Here is a 22,154-nt window from a genome sequence, read left to right on the forward strand (position 1 = left end):
GAACTAGTTACATACACATGCTAGCTAGTTCTAACAATAATAATAATAATAATAATAATAATTGTTAGAACTAGTTACATACACAGGCTAACTAGTTTTAATAATAATAATAAGAATAATACATGTAATTTATAAGCGCCTTTCAAAACCCTCAAGGTCACTTTACAGTCACAGAATCAGTTTTTCTGGGTGAGCAGCGCCAGCCACACAGGCCAGCTTTGACTCAACCTGGAAGTCACTCAAATAGAAAGCTCGTTAGCTAGCTAGCTAATAATAATAATAATAATAATAATAATAATAATAATAATAATAATAATATATTTCATTTCTAAGCGCCTTTCAAAAGTCTCAAGGACATTCTACAGTCACAGAATATTTTTCTGTGGGTGAGCAGCGACAGCCACATGCGGCAGCATTCGTTCAACCCGGAAGTTCTTTCATTATTAGAATGACTACACAAACTATACAGAAATCCATATATATATATATAAACAAACAAATACATACATAAATACATGTATACATACATGAATAATAAATACATTAATAAATCCATTAATAAATAAATATCGACAAACAAATAAATACATAAACAAACACTTAAATAATAATAATACATAACTAGGTCTGTGTAAGCTCTCAGTCGTACAGGAGTGGTCCATCGATGAAAATGTTTCTTCAGCCGTCATCTGTACAGATTTGTACAGATGACGGCTGAAGAAACCTTCTCATCAATCCATAACTAGAGAACTAATAGATAGCTAAGATTGTCGTTACTGCCATTAATGTTATATTTGTCGGGATTGCTTTTATTATTACATCGCACGAAGTACCAAATTGTATTGTGTATACTAAATTGCGTCGTGCAACATGTGTCCAGATGTGTTTGAAAATATCGTTTCCTCGGATTGGTGTCGCCTGAACGCAGCATTGACGCGGGAACATGTTCTCGTGACGTCATCGGAAAGCGACAGCACCTGACGACGGCGCCGTCGACGCTAAGATGGCGGACGCGGTCAGTGTCGGCGTCAACCTGGAGGCCTTTTCTCACGCCATCAGCGGCATTCAGGCGCTGCGATCCAGCGTCACCCGCGTCTTCGAGTCCCTGAAGGACGGCATGAAGAACCGAGAGACCCTGGAGGGTCGCGAGAAGCAATTTCTCGCCGCCTTCCAGGAGAACCTGCAGGCGGTCAACAGGGACCTCAAGTGAGTGCGCCCGACTCGTTTCGAGTTCATGAGCAAACCTTTCAAACATTCGCCCCGACCTCCATATTGGTCTCCATTTTGACAACGTTACACTCCATCAGAACAAACGGCAATGCGTCTTCTTTGAATGATTGACGATGTGTCCATCAAATACAATACAATACAATACAATACACATAATATTAATACGTTTCTATATGCGCATTTCAAAACTTTCAAGGGCACTTTACAGTCACAGGATACGTTTTTCTGTGGGTGAGCAGCGGCAGCCCCACGCGCCAGTGTTCACTCAACCCGGAAGTAACTCAAATAGATAGAAAGCTATCTAGCTGATAGATAGCTAATGGAAAGGTAGCTCGATAGCTAATGGATAGGTAGCTCGTTAGTTAATAGATAGCCAGCCAGCTAGACAGCTAATAGATAGCTTGGTAGCTATCGAGATAACTGATATTGAATGGAATTTACGATGTCATTGTCACTCGGCAGCCAGCGTTCACTCAACCAGGAATAAGTCAAAAAGATAGCTAGCTAATAGATAGCTAGATGTATTCGTCCATCCGTGCGTTTACATGTATGTATGTATGTATTTGTCCACCCGTCTATGTTTATTAATGAATTTATTTATTGCGTCTAACTTTTTCCTTTTTTGGGAAGTATTCCATTCAAGTCATCTTTCTCCGAATTGTCTCCCAATGTTGTTGTTGTTGTTGTTGTTGTCGGGAACCAGCGAACTGGAGCGTCTGAGTGGCCTGGTGGGTCGTCCGTCCGAATCGCACCCCTTGCACAACAGCGGTCTCCTCAGTCTGGACCCGGTGCAGGACAAGACGCCGCTCTACTCGCAGCTCTTGCAGGCCTACAAGTGGTCCAACAAGGTGGGCTCGCTAACGCTTACTTCCGGGGTCAGGTTCAAATACTACAAGCTAATATTAGCATTAACAATTACCTTGATCATTTAGCCATTATAAACGTCATTAAATCATGACGTTATTGCGGCGACGTTGTCACCTGGCTAGCTATCTAGCTAGCTATCTTTAGGCTATATATTAGCTATCTACTAGCTATCCAGCTAGCTTTCTTTCTAACTGTGTATTTTAGTGACATTCAGTGTATTAGCTAACTGACTATCTAGGTGGCTAGTTATCTAGCGAGGTATCTGTTGGCTAGCTATTACCTGGCTAGCTAGCTCTCTATTTAATTCCGGATTGAGTGAACGCTAGCGCGTGTGGCTGCCGCTGCTCACCCACCGAAAAACTGATCCTGTGACTGTAAAGTGACTTTGAGAGTTTTGAAAGATGCTTATAAATGTAATGTATTATTATTATTATGATTAAAAAACGATCTTAATATATGGCGAAATAAACATTTTTATTTCCTTCCCCGTTGATGACGGCTCAGCCGATTTGTGGTGTTTTGTTGTCGGCAGCTGCAATATCACGCCAGCCTGGCTTCCAGTTTGTTGAACCAGCAGTCACTCAAGCGCTCGGCCAATCAGATGGGCGCCTCGGCCAAGCGACGGCCTAAAGTCCAGCCCAGCACCCTCGTCCTCCCCCCGCAGTAAGTAGCGTATTTTCGGGTGTATAAGGCGCACCCGAAAGCCTTGATTTGATGAAGATGACCCTGCGCCTCATACGCGGGTGCGCCTTATATGTAAAGTCATATTGAGCCGCAACATATTTCGCAAATACTGTCAGCAGTTACTGACTCCACACCCCCAAACTTTTTTTTCATTCATTGAAGGTGCGCCTTATAATCCAGTGCGCTTTATGCATGGGAAATGTTTGTAAATAAACTATTCATTGGGGGTTGGCCTTATACTGTGGTGCCCCTTATATATGGGAAATGTACGAATACACCATTCATTGGGGGTGCACCTTATACTCCGGCGCGCCTTATATATGGGGAAAGTTTGTAAATACACCATTCATTGGGGGTGCGCCTTATACACTGAAAAATACGGTACATTGTGTCAAACAATGGCATAACACACGAAATATTTGAGAAAATTGTCAAAAACATTTGCGTGGCCATATTTTTTCCCAGATACGTGGACGACGTGATTTCCCGGATCGGCCGAATGTTTCCCGACATGAGCATTGAACTTTTCCGCCCCAACGGAACGTCTGCCGTCCTGCTGGTACGTTGATCCGCGGACGCAATCAACGTAGCAGCTGACGTTGCCACTTCCTGTCAGGTGACGCTGGGGAAAGTACTGAAAGCCATCATGGTGATGCGCTCGCTGTTTATCGACCGAACGTTGGTGCGAGGCTTCAACGAGAACGTTTCCGACCATGACGGCAAGGTCACGCCCATTTTTGAAATCAAATGTATGATGATGATGATTACACTTGGTTTACGAACTTTTCGGTTTACGAACGTTACATTGATGAAAATTTTACCTTGCCATACGAACTACTTGTTGGAATACACACGGAGCGCCACAATGAGTGATGTGTCGTTGGCCAACGAGCCTGTTCTAACAAGAAAATGGCCGGCGAGTGTTTTTGTCCTCTATTCCCCGCCCCTGGTCTTCGCTTAAAGCCACGTGATTGGTCTAGAACGTAGCAGTGAGGGGAGGGGTTTTAAACATTAAAGAGACAGGCAGACGACAGAGAGAGAGTGATAAAATGGAGAGAAAACAGTGAAATTTGGACTCGTTTCAACTTTGATAATTCAAAGGCAGAGTGTAGACTGCAAGGTTAAAATTCCCATCAATCAGGCTCCACAAATAACCCGCACAAGCCGTCTGTACCCCAGCTACACAACACAATTGATGAGGAACAAGGTAAAATGATGGCACCTCCAAGGGATCATTCCTCAAGATGGTGAAAGAAGAAGGTTACGTTCCTCATCAAGTGTTTCATGCTGATGAAAGCGGCCACTCCATTCCATCAAGCCATCGACGACCATCACAAAGGTCACTGAAACCACTTGATTATACGGTACAGTTTATTTCTTTAATGATAAAACCATAGCACATTTAGTATACATAAAATAAGGTCTATTTTGTGTCGTTTTAAGGCTTCGAAAATTAGAAAATTATGTTTTGTGGGGACCTGGGAACGGATTATTCTCATTTGAATGGTTTCCTGTGGGAAATAAAATTTTGGGAGACACACTTTTCGCCTTACACACTGTCTGGGAACCAATTAAGTTGGTAAGCCAAGGTATCACTGTGTTATTATTATTATTATTATTATTTGTCTTGTCCTGCGCCTTGTTGACACTTTCCATACCCCGTTTAGCTGGACATCTGGACCAAGTCGCAGCATCAGGTCTTCCAGAAGGTGAGTTAAAAGTGTGGTTGGGGGCGGGGGATATCCCGTTTCGCATCTTCTGATTGGTGTGTTGTGATTTGCAGGTGACGGATCACGCCACCACCGCCCTGCTCCACTACCAACTCCCTCAGATGCCCGAGGTCGTCGTGCGCTCCTTCATGGTCAGCGGGAACATTTGATTGCTTTCGATTAGCCTTGATTAGTTTGGCAGTGGACAAATGGACATTTCACAGCAGCAATGTGATGAAAGCAAAGGAAGAAGTCCAAGTGGAACATTTTGGTGACCTTTAGTGTTCATATGGAACACTAGTTCTTCTCTAAACTTCTCTATCAGCAACGGTGGTCCGGATAACTCCGTACCTGGAGTTATCCGGACCTCACAATACCATTGAAACAGGAATGTGTGTGTGTGTGTGTGTGTGTGTGTGTGTGTGTGTGTGTGTGTTCCTGCCCAGACCTGGCTGAGAAGCTACATCAAGCTCTTCCAGTCTCCGTGTCAGCGATGTGGTCACTTCCTGCAGGACGGACTTCCTCCAACCTGGAGGGACTTTCGGACCTTGGAGGCCTTCCATGACACCTGCCGCATGTGAACACACCCTCACACACTTTTATAGAAACGCTTTGGTCCAGGCCGCATTTGAGGCGTTGGCGTGGGGACCTGGGCCCTCCTCGTGGGGTCCGCGGTCTTCATCATCATCATCATCATCTTCATCATGGAAAATGTTAAAGGCTCCCCGAAGGATTTCAACGTGGGCTTAATGAGGGGGCATGCGTGATCGTCATCTTCATCGATGACCTTCATGACTCATTGATGAAGGTCAATTAGGCGGCGGCCTGCTGTCGCCGACGTCACACCTGAAGACCACCTGCCCCATCGCGCAAACCTCCCGAGACCCTCCCAACCGAGGGCCTTCTTTTTTTTCTTCTTCTTCTTTACTCGTCATGAAGTCGAATCCCATTTTCAGTTTAATTTTTTTTTTGTTCTGGTGTACCACCAACACCAGGACGGAGAAATTATTTTTTTACTCCAGGCAAGGAGAGAGAGGAAAAGCGCATTGTTGACAGAATACATTGAAAAAACGTACTATGCCAATAAAGTTGTTTTAAGGTCACTTTACAGTCATAGGATGTTTTTTTTCCTGCGGGTGAGAAGCGGCAGCCACATGCGCCAGCGTTCACTCAACCTGGAAGTAACTCAAATAGCTAGAACGTTAGCTCATAGTCAGCTCGACAGTTAGCTAACTAGCTAGATAGCCAAATAGCTAATAATTTCTTTTGAGAAACAAACGCACTCTGAAAATAGCATTGTGGAAAAAAAGTCCTCCCATTCTGTATGAAAGTGATATTTTTTTAAATTTTTTATACCCTATCTTGCGATAAAGAGGAAAAAAACGAGCGAAAAAATTTGACGTTTGTTAACTTTGCAATGCTAAGGGACGTTGTTTGAGCACGCACAGTGTACCTAATAATGAAATGTTATCTGATTGGTTGTCCGGTGTGTCAATTTAGTGAAAGGATCGCTGATTGGCTGACGTGTATTTTTATTTTTTTTGTATAGTGTCAGTTCATGACAATGTCACACCACCTTATTATGCGATCTACTAATACAGTAGTACATTGGAGATCGATTGGTCGATCGTGATGGACGTATTGAGCACCCATGGTGTATATACAAATCAAACTTTGTAGCCTGCACAGACCAGAAAACCTGAACCGGAAGCAACGTCTTGATTTTTTTTGGGCCCAACGTGGATGTCAAACTTTTTTGAATGCTTTATTTAATAAATTGCATATTTACCCCACCCCTCCAAAAGTCCACAGTAACTATAACTAAATAATTATAACTGAATAATATATCACTACTTGACACAACAACCCAATTTTTTTTCGTTTTTTTATTTTTCCTCATCCGAGGTTGAAACCGCTGACGATGCTAACCCCGCCCCCCCGCGCGGACCCTCAACACAATGAAGCGGCCACCGCGCATGCTCGTCTTCCCGCGCTTGCGCCCAGTTCCCCATGGAGACAACAAAGGCGGGGCGCGTGACCGCGTCCGCTACTACGATGACTCTTGCTACTGCGCACGCGCACATACAGACACGCACGGCGGGACGGCAGCCGTGAACGCGCGCGACGAGGAGAAGAAGAAGAAAGGAAGAGGAGGAGAAGAAGGAAAAGGAGGCGACATGAGTGTCAACTGGGGCGCGGAATTGTGGGTACGTAACGCGAATGGCGTCCGCCGGCACCTGCGGCCGCGTGTCCGTGTCCGTGCTCGTGCGCGAGCGGGTGTCAAGGCTTCCCGGGCGGCGGCTCACGTCCCTTGTTCCATAGCAACACGCTCTCGGGCACGCGCGTCAGCACGTTGAAATGGTTGAGGTATGTGGTAGGATGACGTCACTCGCTCGGCTTTTCATTCACCGCTGCTAACCAAATTAGACGTCGTGGAAATCGTTCAGTACTCGCTAGTGGTCCGAATCTCTGAACTAGACCAGGTCGACAAACCACTGGTTCGGGTGTGCCTGCTAGTCCGGGTGTTTCACTAGTCAAGCCCAGGGTCCGGTCTCATCATTGAAGTCACCCAATCGCTGCTAATTACATGTCAGGTGCAAGCCCAGATCCAGTCTTCGATCCAGGTCCTTTGTAATACTAATACTAATACTAATACTAATACTAATACTAATACTAATACTAATACATTTCATTTCTAAGCACCTTTCAAAACCCTCAAGGTCACTTTACAGTCACAGGATCAGTTTTTATGCGGGTGAGCAGCGGCAGCCACATGAGCCGTTCACTCAACCCAGAAGTAACTCAAATAGATAGAAAGCTAGCGATCTAGCTAACAGATAGCTAATAGATAGACAGTTAGCTAACTAGCTAGATAGCCATATAGATAATAAATAGCCAGCTACATAGCTAGCCAGATGGCTAATTGTTAGCAATCTGCGCTACGGGATGCTGTGATTGAACTTGTTGAATGTTGAAACACATTAACTTTCGTTTTTCTTGCAGGGGTGGCGATAAAGCGCTGGTTCGACCTCCGGTAATGTTTTTCCCACCCACAAGCGGGCAGCATTTGCCTTTTGTCCATGTTAGCGCTTTGTTCCAGTTTCAGGTGTTGTTAAAGCGCTATATAAAGCAATAATGCTGGTTATCTATTGGCTATCTAATGGCTAGCTGGCTAGCTTTTTATATATTTGACTTATTCCGCGTTGAGTGAACGCTGGCGCGTGTGGCTGCCGCTGCTCACCCACAGAAAAACGTATCCAGTGACTGTAAAGTGACCTTGAGAGTTTTGAAAGGCGCTTGTAAATCAAATGTATTATTATTATTATTATCAAAATGGACATGTGAGTATTAACCAGTCTCTACGTTTATGACAGGACCAGTTTGACAATCTGGAGAAACACACCAGCTGGGGCATCGACTTCCTGGAGAAGTACACCAAGTTTGTCAAAGAGCGAGCCGACATTGAACTCCAGTACGCCAAACAGATCAGGTCAACCACCATATAATAATAATAATAATAATAATAATAATAATAATAATAATAATAATAATAATAATAATAATAATAATTTCACTCAACCCGGAAGTAACTCAAATAGATAGAAAGCTATCTCGCGAGCTAATAGCTAATAGATATCTATTAGATAGCTATTAGATAGATAGCTAGATTGCTAATGGATAGGTAGCTCGATAGCTAATGGATAGGTAGCTAGATGGCTAATGGTTAGGTAGCTAGATAGCTAATGTATAGGTAGTTCGATAGCTAATGGATAACGAGCTAGATAGCTAAGAGATAGCTAGGTAGACAGCTAATAGATAGCTAACCAGCCAGCTAGACAGCTAATAGATAGCTTGGTAGCTATCTGGATAACTGATATTGAATGGAATTGACTATCTCATTGTCACTCGAATTGCAGGACCCACAGAATATTAGCCAATACTAGCCAATAGATACCTAATCACTAGCTAGCTAGATAGCTAACCAGCCAGCTAGATAGCTATACAGCTACTATCTAGCTAGCTAGATAATAGATAGGTAGCTAGATAGCTAATAGGTAGCTAGCCAGCCAGCTAGACAGCTAATAGATAGCAAATAGATAGCTTGGTAGCTATCTAGATAACTGATATTGAATGGAATTTACGATGTCATTGTCACTCGAATTGCAGGACCCACAGAATATTAGCCAATAGATAGCTAATGGCTAGCTAGCTAGCTGGATAACCACCCAGCTAGATAACTATATAGCTAATAGATAGCTAGCTAGATAGCCAGCCAGGGAGCTAGATAGCAAATAGTTAGCTAGCAAGATAGCTTGTTCGATAGCTGGATAGCTAGATAAATAAATCAAGATATATTTACACAAAATATTGATTCCATACCGTCGGCCTCCTGATTTATTCGACTTCCGACGAGACGACTGGATATTGTACTTTATCGCCACACCGTCATCGGCGCAGACGTACGGCCTGCTAATGCTAATGCTTGTCTTTTACAGGAGCCTCTCAAAGAAGTACCTACCCAAGAGAAGCAAAGAAGATGACAACAGGTGAGCGGCTCATCCTACCTTGGGGAACTCTTTTCACAGAGTTTTTTGGCGCGCCTTCAGGTACACGTGGTGCGCGGCTTTCAGCGCTACCCTTCAGCAGCTTGCCGAGTTGGCGGCGCAGAGAGAGGAAGTGGCCGACAAGCTCAGCTCGCACGTCGCCGCCGACCTCGGCAGGTTTACGCAGGACCTCAAGGCCGAGAGGAAATCGGTCAGATGGCGCTCACGCACGCACGCACATTCAAGCGCAAGATTCACATACGTGTACTTTTTTTACATTTTTGTACCTCCCTCTAGCATTTCCAAGATGGCCGCCGTGCACAGCAGCACATTGAAAATTCCTGGAAGCAACTTGAGTCTGTGAGTTGAACCTTGAAAGATTGACCTCATCATTTCCTCATACAGTCATATACCTTGGCTTACCAACTTAATTGCTTCCCAGACAGAGTGTGTAAGGCGAAAAGTGTGTCTACCAAAATTTTATTTCCCACAGGAAACCGTTCAAATGAGAATAATCCGTTCCCAGGTCCCCAGAAAACAGCATTTTCTACTTTCTAACTTTCTTAAAACTACACAAAATAGACCTTATTTGATGTCTAATAAATGTGCTATGGTATTATAATTAAAGAAATAAACTACTGTATAATAATGTCATTTTATTGACCTTTGTGTTGGTCGTTGATGGCTTGATGGAAAGGAGTGGCCGCTTTCCTCAGAATTAAACACTTGATGAGGAACGTAGCCTTCTTCTTTCATCATCTTGAGGAATGATCCCTTGTAGACGCTTTCTATGCCATCATTTTACCTTGTTCCTCATCAATTGTGTTGTTTAGCTGGGTAGATAGCTTTTTGCATCACGTGTACAGATGGCTTGTGCGGGTTATTTGTGGAGCCTGATTGATGGGATATATTAACCTTGCAGTCTACACTCTGCCTTTGAACTATCAAAGATGAAACGAGTCCAATTTGTCACTCTCTTTCTGTCGGCTGCCTGTCTCTTTATTGTTTAGCCCTCCCGCTGCTGCGTTCTTGACCAATCACATGGCTTTAACCGAAGACGCCATTTTATTTCTGGGAGAACAGCCTCACTCTCTCTCTCTGTCTGTAACCCCCTTGCCCCCCTCCCCTCACTGCTGCATTCTTGACCAATCACGAGGCTTTAACCGACGTCTGGGGGCGGGAAATAGAGGACCAAAACAGTCGGCTGCCGTTTTGTTGTTAGGAGAACGGGCTCGTTGGCGAACATCACTTATTGTGTCAGCTCCGTGTGTATCCCAAAAAATAGTTTGTATGCCAAGGTAAAATGTTCATCAATTTAATGTTCGTAAACCGAAAAGTTCGTAAGCCAAGGGCTTCGTAAACCGAGATATCAGTATTTTTATTGATTTAAATATGATCTGTTCTTAATTTGCCTATGATTTGATACAACCTGCGACGCTTGCAGACGAAACGGCGTTTTGAGCGCGACAGCAAGGAGGCGGATCGAGCGCGGCACATGTGCGACAGGATGGACGTGGACAACAACGTGGACGCTGAGAAGGTGGCACCAAAACAACACCCACACATTGTTGTTCTTTGCTGAATTGCTTGCATTGGACAAGCTTGACCAAAGTGGGCAAAATACGCCAAAACGTGGGCCAACGGAATTTGGAATTTAGGGAAGAAGTCGACAGATTTTAGTTTCAAATGTTTTTTTTTTTTTTTTTTAGTTTTTTTTAATCATTGATACCATTTTTTTTTTTTTTATGTAATTGATGGCCATTTTTTGGTTTCTTTTTTTTAGATCATTGATCATTTTGGGTCATTTCTTGGCATTGTGTATCATGGATGACAAATTGCTCTTATTATTATTATTATTAAAATAATAATATATTTATGATATTGTTTTATTATAATAGAAATTATTATGAAAATAATATATTTCTTATGCATTATTTATTGTTTTATTCTTCTTGTTTTATTTTTTAGTATTACTAAAATAATAATATTATATATTTATGATACAATATTTGTTTATTATAATTATTATTATATTTACTCTACAGTATTTATTGTTGTATTATTATTATTATTAGTAGTAGTAGTATTAAAATAATAATAATAAAACAATAAATATATCAATTCGTCATCAATCATTCATCATCATTGATGACGAATTGCTATATTTTCTGTTTTATTATTATGATTATTATTGTGTTTTATTATTATTAATTGTTATTATATTCACTCCAGTATTTATTGTATTATTATTATTAGTAGTAGTAGTAGTAGTTGTAGTATTAAAAGAAGAATAATAATAATAAATCAATAAATATAGCAATTCATCGTCATACATGATGATGACTTGCTATATTGTTTTATTATTAGTATTGTTATTATTAGTGATTATTATTATGATTATTATTATTATATTTACTATCCAGCATTTATTGCATTATTAGTATTATTGTTATTAGTAGTAGTAGTCATAGTATTAAAATAATGATGATAATAATAATAAAAAAAATCACGAAATATAGCAATTCATCATTCATCATCATTGATGAGGAATTGCTATATTGTTTTTTTTTATTTATTATTGTTGTTGTTGTATTTTATTATTATTATTATGACTATTGTTATTGTTGTTGTTTGCCACTGTTTGTGTTGATTGATTACCATTCTTTAGCTTTGGTTGCCATCGGTTACCATTCTTTAAGAAGGTTCACAGGGTTCTTTCTGTGCCACATTCAAGTCATGTGAATTCTTGTTGTGTGTGTGTGTGTGTGTGTGTGTGTGTGTGTGTGTACCCCTCAGCGCTGCTCCTTTAAGGTAAGATGCTCGCTGAATCAACTCGCGATTGCGGCGAGCGTGTCTTTCTGGTGGTGTTTTTCAGGCCCGGCAGGTGGCGCAGCAAAAACTGCAAACGGCCCAAGAATCCAAGAAGGAATATGTCAGCACTTTGACTCAATTCAACCGGGACCAGCGCCAACACTACCACACCATGGTGCCCGTTATATACCAGGTACAAAACAAACTAACTCACAAAAACTTGACTCTGAAATATTTGATTACAAAATAAAAGAAAGAAATAAACATGAATAGAAATAAATAACCAAACCATTTAATAGCTAAATTAATTAATTAATTTGCGGTTTCAGAAATGAAAAAAAAAAAAATACTTTTTTCCCCCTTTTGAAACGCCGTTTTTTTTTTCTTGAAAAATACAAAGATTGGAACATGTCTATTTTCTTTCCAAGTTGACTTTTGTAAAAATATGATTTTTTTCACTCGATTCTGAATGATTTGATTATTATTTTTTCTTTTATTTATTCATTTGCTTTGTTTGTTCATTTGTTTTATTGTATTTCTTTTTTTAATTACATTGTATTTATTGAATTTCATTTAAGAAGAGATTATTTATTTACTTGTTTTTTTATCCACTCGTTTATTGATTATATTATTCATTTTTTTATCATGGGTTTATTTATTCATTTATTTTGTTTCATGTATTTATTTTCTTGTATGAACATTTTTTTTCTTAATTTATCTATTTGTTCATTTATTTGATTGCATTTTCTTTTCTTTTATTGAATTACATTTTATTTTTTTATTCTAGCAGAGATTATTTATTTTTTTGTTTTGTTATGATGTCATTATTATTATAAATAACATTAAAGCGATATGCTGGTGGGAGAGGTTCAATTTGGATCGCTCGTACAACAGCATGCTTAGGCAACATAGCATTAGTAATGTTGATGAGGTGATAGCAGAGCAAATAGGGCAATCCGGCCAGTCGTTCGTCAGCAAAATAGGACCAATCAGTGGAGCCGCAGGGAGTAGTCCTCTGCTCCCCCCAACCTGAGAGCAGGGACCTATCTTAGCAGAGTCCGGCACCGCCATGTCTGGACAGTAGGGGGTATATATATATATATATATATATATATATATATATATATATATATAGGTATAGTTTTCTGACGAAGCTTCTTGGATAAGAAGCGAAACGTCCGACACCTTCAAGGAAGTACAGATGACGGCTGAAGAAACCTTTTCACCGATGGACCACTCCTGTACGGCTAAGAGCTTACATACACAGACGAATTATTATAAATAAATCACTAATGGTATATGTGACAGCGGATCCAAGAAATGGAGGAACGTCGTATCGAACGCGTGGGCTCGGCCATGCGTTGGTCGGCCGAAGCGGAGAAGAAAGCGCTCCCCGTCGTCAGCCGCTGCTTGGACGCCATGATGGAGGCCGCCGAGAGGATTCAAGCCCGGGCGGTGAGACACCCCACCCCCCCCATTTGGTTTATGCACACCACTCGCCCAGTTTTCCACCCCCGATGGTTTTACAGGACACCCGCACGGTGGTGCGGGCGTACAAGTCGGGCTTCGAGCCGCCGGGCGACGTGGACATGGAGGAGCACGTGGCGTCCATGAGGCGGAGCATCTCCGAGTCCAGCTATCTGGACCACCATATGGAGGGGCGCAGGCACGGCAGGAAGTTGTGGCCTTTCCTCCGCAAAAATAAGGTAAGAGGAAGAATCATCATCATACTAATCATAATCATAATCATAATAAGACATTTCATTTCTAAGCGCCTTTCAAAACTACAATAAACAAACAAACAAACACATAAGTAAAGCAAATAAATAAATAAATGAAACAAAAATAAACGGCTAAATAAACAAATTAATAAAATAATAAATATATGGGTGGGTAAAAAAAAGCCGTACATGCAGACAAGAGAATCTTTGTTAATAATAATAATAATCATAATAAATTTGATTTCAAAGCGCTTTTCAAAACTCTCAAGGTCACTTTACAGTCACAGGATAAAGTTTTTCTGTAGGTGAGCAGCGGCAGCCAACCTGGAAGTAACTAAAATAGATAGAAAGCGAGCAGTCTAGCTAACTAATAGAATGCTAGATAGATAGCTAATAGATGGCTAGCTAACTGGATAGCTAATCTGTTTCCTGACTCAAATAACTAGCTAGCTAGCTATAATGCAATCACGTTGCTAACACGGAATTAGAACAATGCCAAGATAAAATTAGCATATTATATTGACAGCTATAATTTAGCAATATATTGTTACTATGGTAACACAGTGGTCATACATTAGAACAACAATAAAACTAATAATTAAAATGTTTGCACCAAACTCCCGCAACATTAGTATAATGTGCGCATCGTAGGATAATAAGTTTAAAATAATGCTAAGATAGAAAGAAGATAAGATAGATAGAAGAATTGGATTGGATAGAAAGCTAGCTAGCTGGCTAGCTAATAGATAGCCTCCCGTCTCGGGTGACCCGTCAAGCCGCCCCATTCCCGTGACCTTTGACCTTTATCCTCTCAGTTGCTGAATCTGCTGTCGTCGCCTCACCAGCCTCCTCCGCTGCCGCCCGCCTCGCCGTCTCCGGGGGGCGTGGCCGGCAGCCCGCAGTCCCCTCCACCGGCCACCAGGGACCCCATCGCGCAGCGTTTCAATGACCTCGTGACCTCCGGTTCCCGAACCAGGAAGCAGTGCCTGCGCAGCCTCAAGAGAGGAGTACTCCTTCAAAAATTTCACTTTGCCCTCCGTTGCTTCACACACACACACACACACACACACACACACACACACACACACACACACACACACACACACACACATGCGCGAGTCATTCATTTACTTATTTTTAATTTTTTTGTTAATTAGTAATAATATTTTGTATTTGTTATAGTTATAAATAATATAATAATATATATTTATATTTTTTTATAAAAATAACTTATTTATTTATTTTTTTTATGTATTTGTTCATTTATTAGTTTTTTATTTATTAATTTTCATGTTTTTTTATACTCATATTTCTATTCTCATTTATTTCTATTGTTATGTATTTATTTTATTATTTCAGAATCGAGTAAAAGAAACTCTTATTCTAAAGAAAATAGACATGTTCGAATTGTCGTATTTGTCAAGAAAAAAAATATTTTAGTTTTGGAAGGGAAAAAAGTACTTTTTTTGTCTTTGTGAAACTGCATTTTTATTTATTTTTATTTTATTTGTATTTATTTAGTTTAGGTATCTATATATTAATTAGTTTATTCATGAATTTATTTCTTTAGTTATTTGTTCATTTGTTTGTTTTTTTAATGTATTAATTTTCATATTTGTTTACGTTTCATCTTTCTATTCAAATTTATTTCTATTGTTTTTTTTTATTAATTGTATTTTTTAATCAAGTATTTCAGAATCGGGTAATAGAAACTCATATTCTAAAGGAAACAGACATGTTTGAATCTTCGTATTTCGTATTCAAGAAAAAATATTTTACTTTCAGAAGGGGGAAAAACCGCATTTTTATTTATGTATCTGTTTATTTATTTATTTATTTATGCATTCATTTATCTATTTAATCATCTGTTTTGGTATTTATTTATCTATTTACTTGTTTATTATTATTATTTTTTAAATTTTTGTTTATTTATTTTTCTTTTTTTTTCTTTCAAAAACCGCATTCAAGGGAGTAAAACGATGCTTTCCTCATTTGCATATCAATTCCATACTAGCCGCGTATCAATAAACAACTCATTTGCATCCAGCATGAAACGTGACGAACTCTCCGAGCATCCGTGACATTTTTCCAATGCAGTCCTAACTCGAAATATCCTTCCTTCAATGCTTCAATTCTGTTTGGACAGCTGTCACTCAAACTGGTAAGTAGCACAAGCCTACGAGGTGCCGAGCTATGATGTCATCAACGTGCGCCCTCGTTTCAGGGCTCCGCCCCTGCGGACTGCAGCCACCTTCCCATCGAGCAACGGCGGAAAAAACTTCAGAATCGAATTCACAACATCGGACAAGAGATCCTGCGAGAGCGAGAGCAGAGGTGATGCTCGTTAGCTTAGCATTAGCTGTAAGCAGCATCGCGTTTGCCCGAAGATCCAATCAGTCACTAGTCCCAGTCCTGTTTGATAGCTTAGCATTAGCCAAATGTGAGAACAGGTGAGAGCAGAGGTGACACACGTCTCACAAATTGCCAATTGTTAGCATTAGCATGAACCAGAAGGTGATGAAGTACCAGTTTCTAGTCGCTTCACAAATTGCCACTTGTTAGCATTAGCTTAGCATGAACTAGAAGGTAATGAAATACCAATCATCGTTTCACAAGTTGCCACTTGTTAGCATTAGCTTATCATGAGAGAAGATGCGGAAGTACCAGTTTCACATCATTTCACAAATTGCCACTTGTTAGCATTAGCTTAGAGTGAACTAGAAGGTAATGAAATGCCAGTCTCTCATCGTTTCACAAGTTGTTACTTGTTAGCATTAGCTCATCATGAACCAGAAGATGATGAAATATCGTTTCACAAATTGCACTTATCAGCATTAGCTTAGCATGAACCAGAAGGTGATGAAGTACCAGTTTGTTGTTGTTTCGCAAGTTGCCACTTGGGCGCGGGTGATGTCACTTCCTGTGCAAACCGGACAGCGCAAATCTCAATACGGTGTGTTAGCGTTAGCATTCGGCCTCTGTTGTTTCCAAGGGAGGCATTGGTGAAGATGAAGGCCATGTACCATCAGAACCCGAACCTGGGAGACACCGCCGCTCTGGAACCACGATTGGACGAAGTAAGGCGGAGCCTCCACAGGCTGGAGGAGGAGCTTAGGAACAACCAGGTAGGCCTTCCAACTTTACTACTTAGTGTTTGTGTGTGTGTGTGTGTGTGTGTTTTGAGGGGGGTTGGGGACTATGTGGCGGGGCGGGGTTCAAGGTCGATGGTTCCTGGCACCACCGAGGGACGGTGCCAGCTGCCGAAGCTGATGCGTGACGTCGTTAAGCTCCGCCTTGACCTTAGCGATCTCCAACCGCTGCTCGTTGATGATCTTGATGAGGTCTCCGCGACAGCGGTCCAGTTTCTGGAGTCTCTTCTGGGTCTCCGTGTCTTTCTGCTCCAACTGGCGCCGTAGGCTCTGGATGGTCTTCTCGAAATGGTCTGACTGCAACTTGTTGGACTCCAAGAACTTTGCGATCTTTTCCTCGATGGTGTCCACGCAGACGTCCAGGTCACCCGTGATGTACTTCCTCTTGAGACTGGTGATGGCCTTGGTGAAGGTTTTTGGCCGGTTGAGTAGCGAGATGGAGGTCTCCAGGTCCTCGCGGAACCTGCGGATGTACGTGTCCTTGGTGAGGAGCACGCACTCCAGATTCTTGACGCTGGCTTGGTGAGCCTTGACGCGGCCCTCGTGGAACTTGATCTTCTCGGCCAAGTCGTTGGCCTGCATCTTGGCCAGGGCCAGGTCCTTCTTGGTGACCTTGTGGGCGGCCTGCTCGATCGTGTACTCGACCCTCAGGGCCTCCATGTCGGTCTCCATGTGCCTGAGGGATTCCCTCAGGGTGGCGGCCCCTCGCTCCTCGCGTTGAAGTTGCGCGTTGACGATCTCCTTGTGCGTCATCAGGTCGGTGATGTCGGTGTTCTTGGCCTTGAGTTCTTTGCTCTTTTGCTCGTCGGACTTTTTGAGGGCTTCCTTCTTCTCCATCAGGTCCTCGGTGGTGTTGGTGAGGGCGGTCACCTTGTTGGAGAGCGCGTTCTTCTGCATCTGGATGAGCCTCATCTCCACGCCGTGGTCGTACTGCAATTTGTCGCGGATGCCCTTCTGGGCCTCCAGCTCCTCCTGCCGCTCGCTGAGCGCCACCTGCACTTTGCGTTTATCCTCGGCCAGTTCCTCGGCCTGCTTCACCATCTTGTCCATCTGAACTTGAACGGCGGCCGCCTGCTTGGCGAAGGCCTCGTCCTTCTCGCGCATCTTCACCTTCCACTCCTCTTCCACCTTCTCCAGTTGCTCACTGTGCTTCTGGGCTTGGGCTTCCAGGTTCTTCTCCCAGGTGACCAGGGCCGCCTCCAGTTCGCCGATCTTCCCCTCTAGCTGGCCTTGAACCACTTTCAGGTCTTTGGCCTCCGTATCTACGAGGCACTTCCTCTGCTCTAGGGAGAAGATCTGCGCTTTGTGGACCCTCACCTGGGTCTTCAGTTCCTCCTGGTCTTTGATGGCCGCATCCAGTTTCTCTTGGAGTTCCCGGTTCTGGGACTCCAGAGCCTCCAGTTTAATGTCGTGGCTCAGTCGGTCGTTCTGCCACAGCTTTTTGAACTCATCCTGCTTTTGGACCAACCTCTTGATCTTCCAGTTCACCTCCTTCCTGGAGTCCGGGCTTTGGTTCGAGTTAGACATGGTTGCCTCCTACCTGCGGGCTTGTCGATCGGCGAACTTGTGGGGAATTTGATCAATCTGCATTCAGCAGATCTGGGATCTGATCTGAGAATTAGTCGAGTGGCTAACCCGCGACTACCCGTGACGTTCATACAAAGGCGGCCATCTTTGATGACGCCGCGTCCTGTGATGAGGTCACTGATATGATGACTGTGAAGATGTCATCGCTCGCTGAAGCGCGCGAGCTCGTCTGTCTGTGATGTCGCTTAAGCCACGATGTCGACGCTTTTTTTGGTTTTGTTGTACATCTATGTAAGCTCTCAGTCGGACAGGAGTGGTCCATCGATGAGAAGGTTTCTTCAGCCGTCATCCGTACTTCTTTTAAAGGTGTCGGACGTTTCGCTTCTGATTCAAGAGGCTTCGTCAGCAAACTAAAATCTTTTTGCTGGTGCTTTTGCCCCTATATATATATATATATATATATATATATATAATATATATATATATATATATATATATATATATATATATATATATATATATATATATATATATATATCCCTACTGTCCAGACGTGGCTGTGCGAGACTCTGCTATGATTGGTCCCTGCTCTCAAGTTGGGGGGAGCAGAGGACTACTCCCTGCGGCTCCACTGATGACTTCTGTTGTCCTGACTGAGTATGGGGTCTACTTGATCTGGTATCACCTCATCAGCATAACTAAGCCTATGTTGCCTCAGAAGTCGGTTGTAGGAACGATCCAAATTGAACCTCACCCCACCATGGTGATTTAGTGAAGGGTTTTGCTATTTTATGAAAGTAGCTTCTTTGACTCCCCTTTCAAAGCATCTATTTTCTTTGGCTAAAATTTTGACCTCATTGTCGTCAAATGAGCGGTTGCTAGCTTTTAGCTGCATATGTACTGCCGATTGAGGCCCTTGCCACGTTGATTGATAGTCTTATTTTAGTCTCCCCAATGTATTGCTCTTGACAATGTTCATTTTACAATATATTGAATAAACTACATGACTTGGTTTTGTTGTACAGTTTCATTGTTGTTTTTGTTTTTCGTGTGTGTGTTTCAGGCGTGGCTAGCGGAAGCCGAGCAGAGCGTCAGCGCTTGTCCTCCGCCGTCCCACTTTGGCACCGAGCCGTCCACACCGGGAACTTTGAAACAGATCAACACCACAAGTCCGGACAGCAGAGAAAGGTTGAGAAAGAATTTGGTGTCTTACGTTCATGTCCTGGAAAATAATTAATTTGCTATTATAATGATAATGATAATACATTTCATTTATAAGGGCCTTTCAAAACTCTCAAGGACACTTGACAGTCACAGGCTGAATTTTTCTGTGGGTGAGCAGCGGCAGCCACACGCGCCAGCGTTCACTCATCCCGTATTTATATATTTTGTTTGTTATTTATTTATTTTGTTTATTTCTTTGCTTATTTCTTTTATTTGGTTTTTATTTACATATTTACATTTGATGAATTTTTTTTCTTGGTTCATTTCTTTTATTTTATTTTTTTTGGTGTGCAAAATAAATCCCAATAAAAATACTTCCTCTTGCGCAACAGAGCGGCGTCCAGTCACTTTTTTGACACCTTTTTTGAACCTAAAAAAAAAACAACAACAAAAAATATGAAGGCCTTAAAAAAATAATAATAATCATCAGCGTTTTGTGATGTTTTTTTTTTTTTTTTTCTTTTCTTTTCAGTCCCGACGGCAGCTACACGGAAGATCCCGGCGCCGAGATCCACTTGTCCAAATCCCGAAGCTCCGACTTTGACGATGACTTTGACGACGATGAGCCCTTGCCCAGCATCGGAACCTGCAAGTCGCTTTACCCGTTCCGAGGTAACCCGTCACCGTGACGACGGTGACCCGAATGATGATGATGACGATGATGTCACTGCTCCTGGTGATGATGTCACAGGTCAGAACGAAGGCACGCTGTCCATGGGCGAAGGGGAACTTTTGAGTGTGGTCGAGGAGGACAAAGGCGACGGCTGGACGCGCGTGCGGCGGAACCCCAACCAAGAAGGATACGTGCCCACCTCCTACATCAAAGTCTTCGGCCAGGCCAAAGGTCAAACACACTCAATAAAATACAACCACAATCAGCATCGTCATAATAATACATACAAAAATACATAAATATATAAATACATGCATAAATAGACAAATAAATGAATACATGCATAAATAAATACATGAATAAATCCATGAATACATAAACACATAAATACACAAATACATAAATACATACATACGAAAATACATACATACATACATGAATGAATGCATGAATACATAAATACACACATAAATACATACATAAATAAAATAATACATTTCATTTCTAAGCGCCTTTCAAAACTCTCAAGGTCACTTTACAATCACATGATCAGTTTTAGTGTGGGTGAGCAGCAGCAGCCACATGTTCCAGCGTTCACTCAACCCGGAAGTAACTCAAATAGACAGAATGCTAGCTAGATAGCTAATAATGCGTTTGTTTAAGTATTTAGGCGTTTGCTTAAGTATTTCTGCATTTGTTTTGGTATTTGTTTGTGTATTTGTGTTTGTTTATGTATTTGTTCATGTATTTATTATCATTACATAATGATTTATATAGCGCTTTAACAAAACAGTCATGACAGCCACCAACACGAACGCCATACCATAATACTTCTCTCTAGAGCTTCTTGAGTATTTTTAAATGTGTGCGTGTGTGTGTGTGTGTGTGTGTGTGTGTGTGTGTGTGTGTGTGTGTGTGTTTTCCCGCAGGCTTTGTAGAGACGAGTCGTCTGGTGTGAAGACAACGTGCGGAAACAGGAAGTGAGTTTGTTGAAGACACCAAATGGCGGCGTCGGTCGTCCTCCTCATTTTAACACCATCACATGTTGCCGTGGTAACCATCGCCATGGAAAAGGGGGTCTCCAGGGTAACCGTAGAAGGCTAAAATCTGTCCCTTTCTGAAAATACATACACACACACACCTGCTGGTCTGGGTTCTGTCAAGGAAAGCTAATGTTGCGTGTGTGTGTGGGTGTGCGTGTGTGTGTGTGTGTGTGTGTGTGTGTGTGTGTGTGTGTGTGTGTGTGTGTGTGTGTGTGTGTGTGTGTGTGTGTGTGTGTGTGTGTGTGTGTGCCACAGGAGGCGCTATTTTGAAGTTCACGCTAAACTTTTATTTTGGGAAAAAAAAGGATACAGGATGATGTTACTTAAAAGAAAGCTTTCAAAATAAAACAGCTCATTTTGAAGTCATAATATTAAGAACAGCTCAGTCATGTGACTATGGACCTCCCACCCCTCCCCCGCAAGTCCCGCCTCAATATTTTATCTCGCCTCTGCCTCGTCGTTGTCGTGCTTGTGTGTGTTGTCTTTTTTTTTTTTTACTCTGACACACTACTTCCTGTATGTGCCCTATTTCAAAATAAAAGACCTCAATTGAGCCTGATTTCACAGGTGCTTTTATTGTGAAGGTCAAATTCCACCGTCATTGTTTGTGATACATTTTAATCAAATTGCAAATGATGCTAATGCTATTTATATAGTGGACCTGATTTCACGGGTGCTTGTATTGTGAAGGTTTGCGCTCAGTGAAATCACACCGACTTATTTTTTTGTACCACATTTTAACCGAATTGCTAATGACGCTGATGCTATTTTTATATCAAACCTGATTTCATGACTGCTTTTATTGTGAAGGTTTGCGCTCAGTGAAATCCCAGTCATTTTTTTTTTTGGGGGGGGGGGGGAACATTTTAACCGAATTGCTCACGACGCTGATGCTATTTATATTATGACCTTTTTGATTTCACTGGTGCTTTTATTGTGAAGGTTTGCACTCAGTGAAATCTCAGATTTTTTTTGTTATACATTTTAACCAAATTGCTAATGGCGCTGATGCTATTTACTGTATATATTGGA

General features: G+C 41.8%; 3 protein-coding genes across 6 annotated transcripts; 2 read left to right on the forward strand and 1 right to left on the reverse strand.

The window, feature by feature from the left end:
• Window positions 1–948: 948 nt before the first annotated feature.
• Window positions 949–5,598, forward strand: med27 (mediator complex subunit 27). Of its 4 annotated transcripts, none has more exons than XR_016114611.1 (8): window positions 949–1,206; window positions 1,934–2,078; window positions 2,630–2,760; window positions 3,247–3,340; window positions 3,398–3,530; window positions 4,449–4,490; window positions 4,565–4,761; window positions 4,937–5,075. XR_016114611.1 is itself a non-coding variant. In XM_088993332.1 (8 exons), the coding sequence occupies exons 1-8, from the start codon at window positions 1,004–1,006 to the stop codon at window positions 5,053–5,055; spliced, it is 945 nt and encodes a 314-aa protein (XP_088849458.1). In that variant the 5' UTR covers window positions 957–1,003; the 3' UTR covers window positions 5,056–5,598. The 4 variants fall into 4 exon arrangements, 2 of the variants coding, with proteins under 2 accessions (XP_088849458.1, XP_088849459.1); XR_016114612.1 differs by having other exon boundaries at window positions 957–1,206; window positions 3,398–3,505; XM_088993332.1 differs by having other exon boundaries at window positions 957–1,206; window positions 4,565–4,642; window positions 4,937–5,598.
• An 890-nt stretch (window positions 5,599–6,488) lies between these two features.
• fnbp1a (formin binding protein 1a) lies at window positions 6,489–21,675 on the forward strand. Its single transcript, XM_088993337.1, has 18 exons — window positions 6,489–6,697; window positions 7,865–7,980; window positions 8,987–9,037; window positions 9,098–9,245; window positions 9,332–9,394; window positions 10,479–10,574; window positions 11,831–11,845; window positions 11,910–12,038; window positions 13,154–13,300; window positions 13,375–13,551; window positions 14,382–14,573; window positions 15,713–15,727; window positions 15,791–15,900; window positions 16,559–16,691; window positions 19,306–19,430; window positions 19,939–20,078; window positions 20,158–20,310; window positions 21,009–21,675. The coding sequence occupies exons 1-18, from the start codon at window positions 6,668–6,670 to the stop codon at window positions 21,035–21,037; spliced, it is 1,869 nt and encodes a 622-aa protein (XP_088849463.1). The 5' UTR covers window positions 6,489–6,667; the 3' UTR covers window positions 21,038–21,675.
• LOC148898601 (uncharacterized) lies at window positions 16,782–18,242 on the reverse strand. The gene has a single exon (XM_088993338.1). It carries the CDS (start codon window positions 18,240–18,242, stop codon window positions 16,782–16,784), a length of 1,461 nt encoding a protein of 486 aa, XP_088849464.1.
• Window positions 21,676–22,154: the final 479 nt, after the last annotated feature.

The sequence above is a fragment of the Hippocampus bargibanti genome, linkage group LG04, assembly GCF_051943395.1.
Source record: "Hippocampus bargibanti isolate YZ-2025 linkage group LG04, ASM5194339v1, whole genome shotgun sequence".
Classification (NCBI taxonomy): Eukaryota; Metazoa; Chordata; class Actinopteri; order Syngnathiformes; family Syngnathidae; genus Hippocampus; species Hippocampus bargibanti.

Bases quoted from the DNA above. Each gene is read 5' to 3' on its own strand.
- med27 (XM_088993332.1), top strand. From the start codon at position 1,004: ATGGCGGACGCGGTCAGTGTCGGCGTCAACCTGGAGGCCTTTTCTCAC. The intron at 2,079-2,629 runs GTGGGCTCGCTA...TGTTGTCGGCAG, and splicing joins CCTACAAGTGGTCCAACAAG to CTGCAATATCACGCCAGCCT. The intron at 2,761-3,246 runs GTAAGTAGCGTA...ATTTTTTCCCAG, and splicing joins ACCCTCGTCCTCCCCCCGCA to ATACGTGGACGACGTGATTT.
- fnbp1a (XM_088993337.1), top strand. From the start codon at position 6,668: ATGAGTGTCAACTGGGGCGCGGAATTGTGG. The intron at 9,038-9,097 runs GTGAGCGGCTCA...GCGCGCCTTCAG, and splicing joins AGCAAAGAAGATGACAACAG to GTACACGTGGTGCGCGGCTT. The intron at 9,395-10,478 runs GTGAGTTGAACC...CGACGCTTGCAG, and splicing joins CCTGGAAGCAACTTGAGTCT to ACGAAACGGCGTTTTGAGCG.
- LOC148898601 (XM_088993338.1), bottom strand. From the start codon at position 18,242: ATGTCTAACTCGAACCAAAGCCCGGACTCCAGGAAGGAGGTGAACTGG.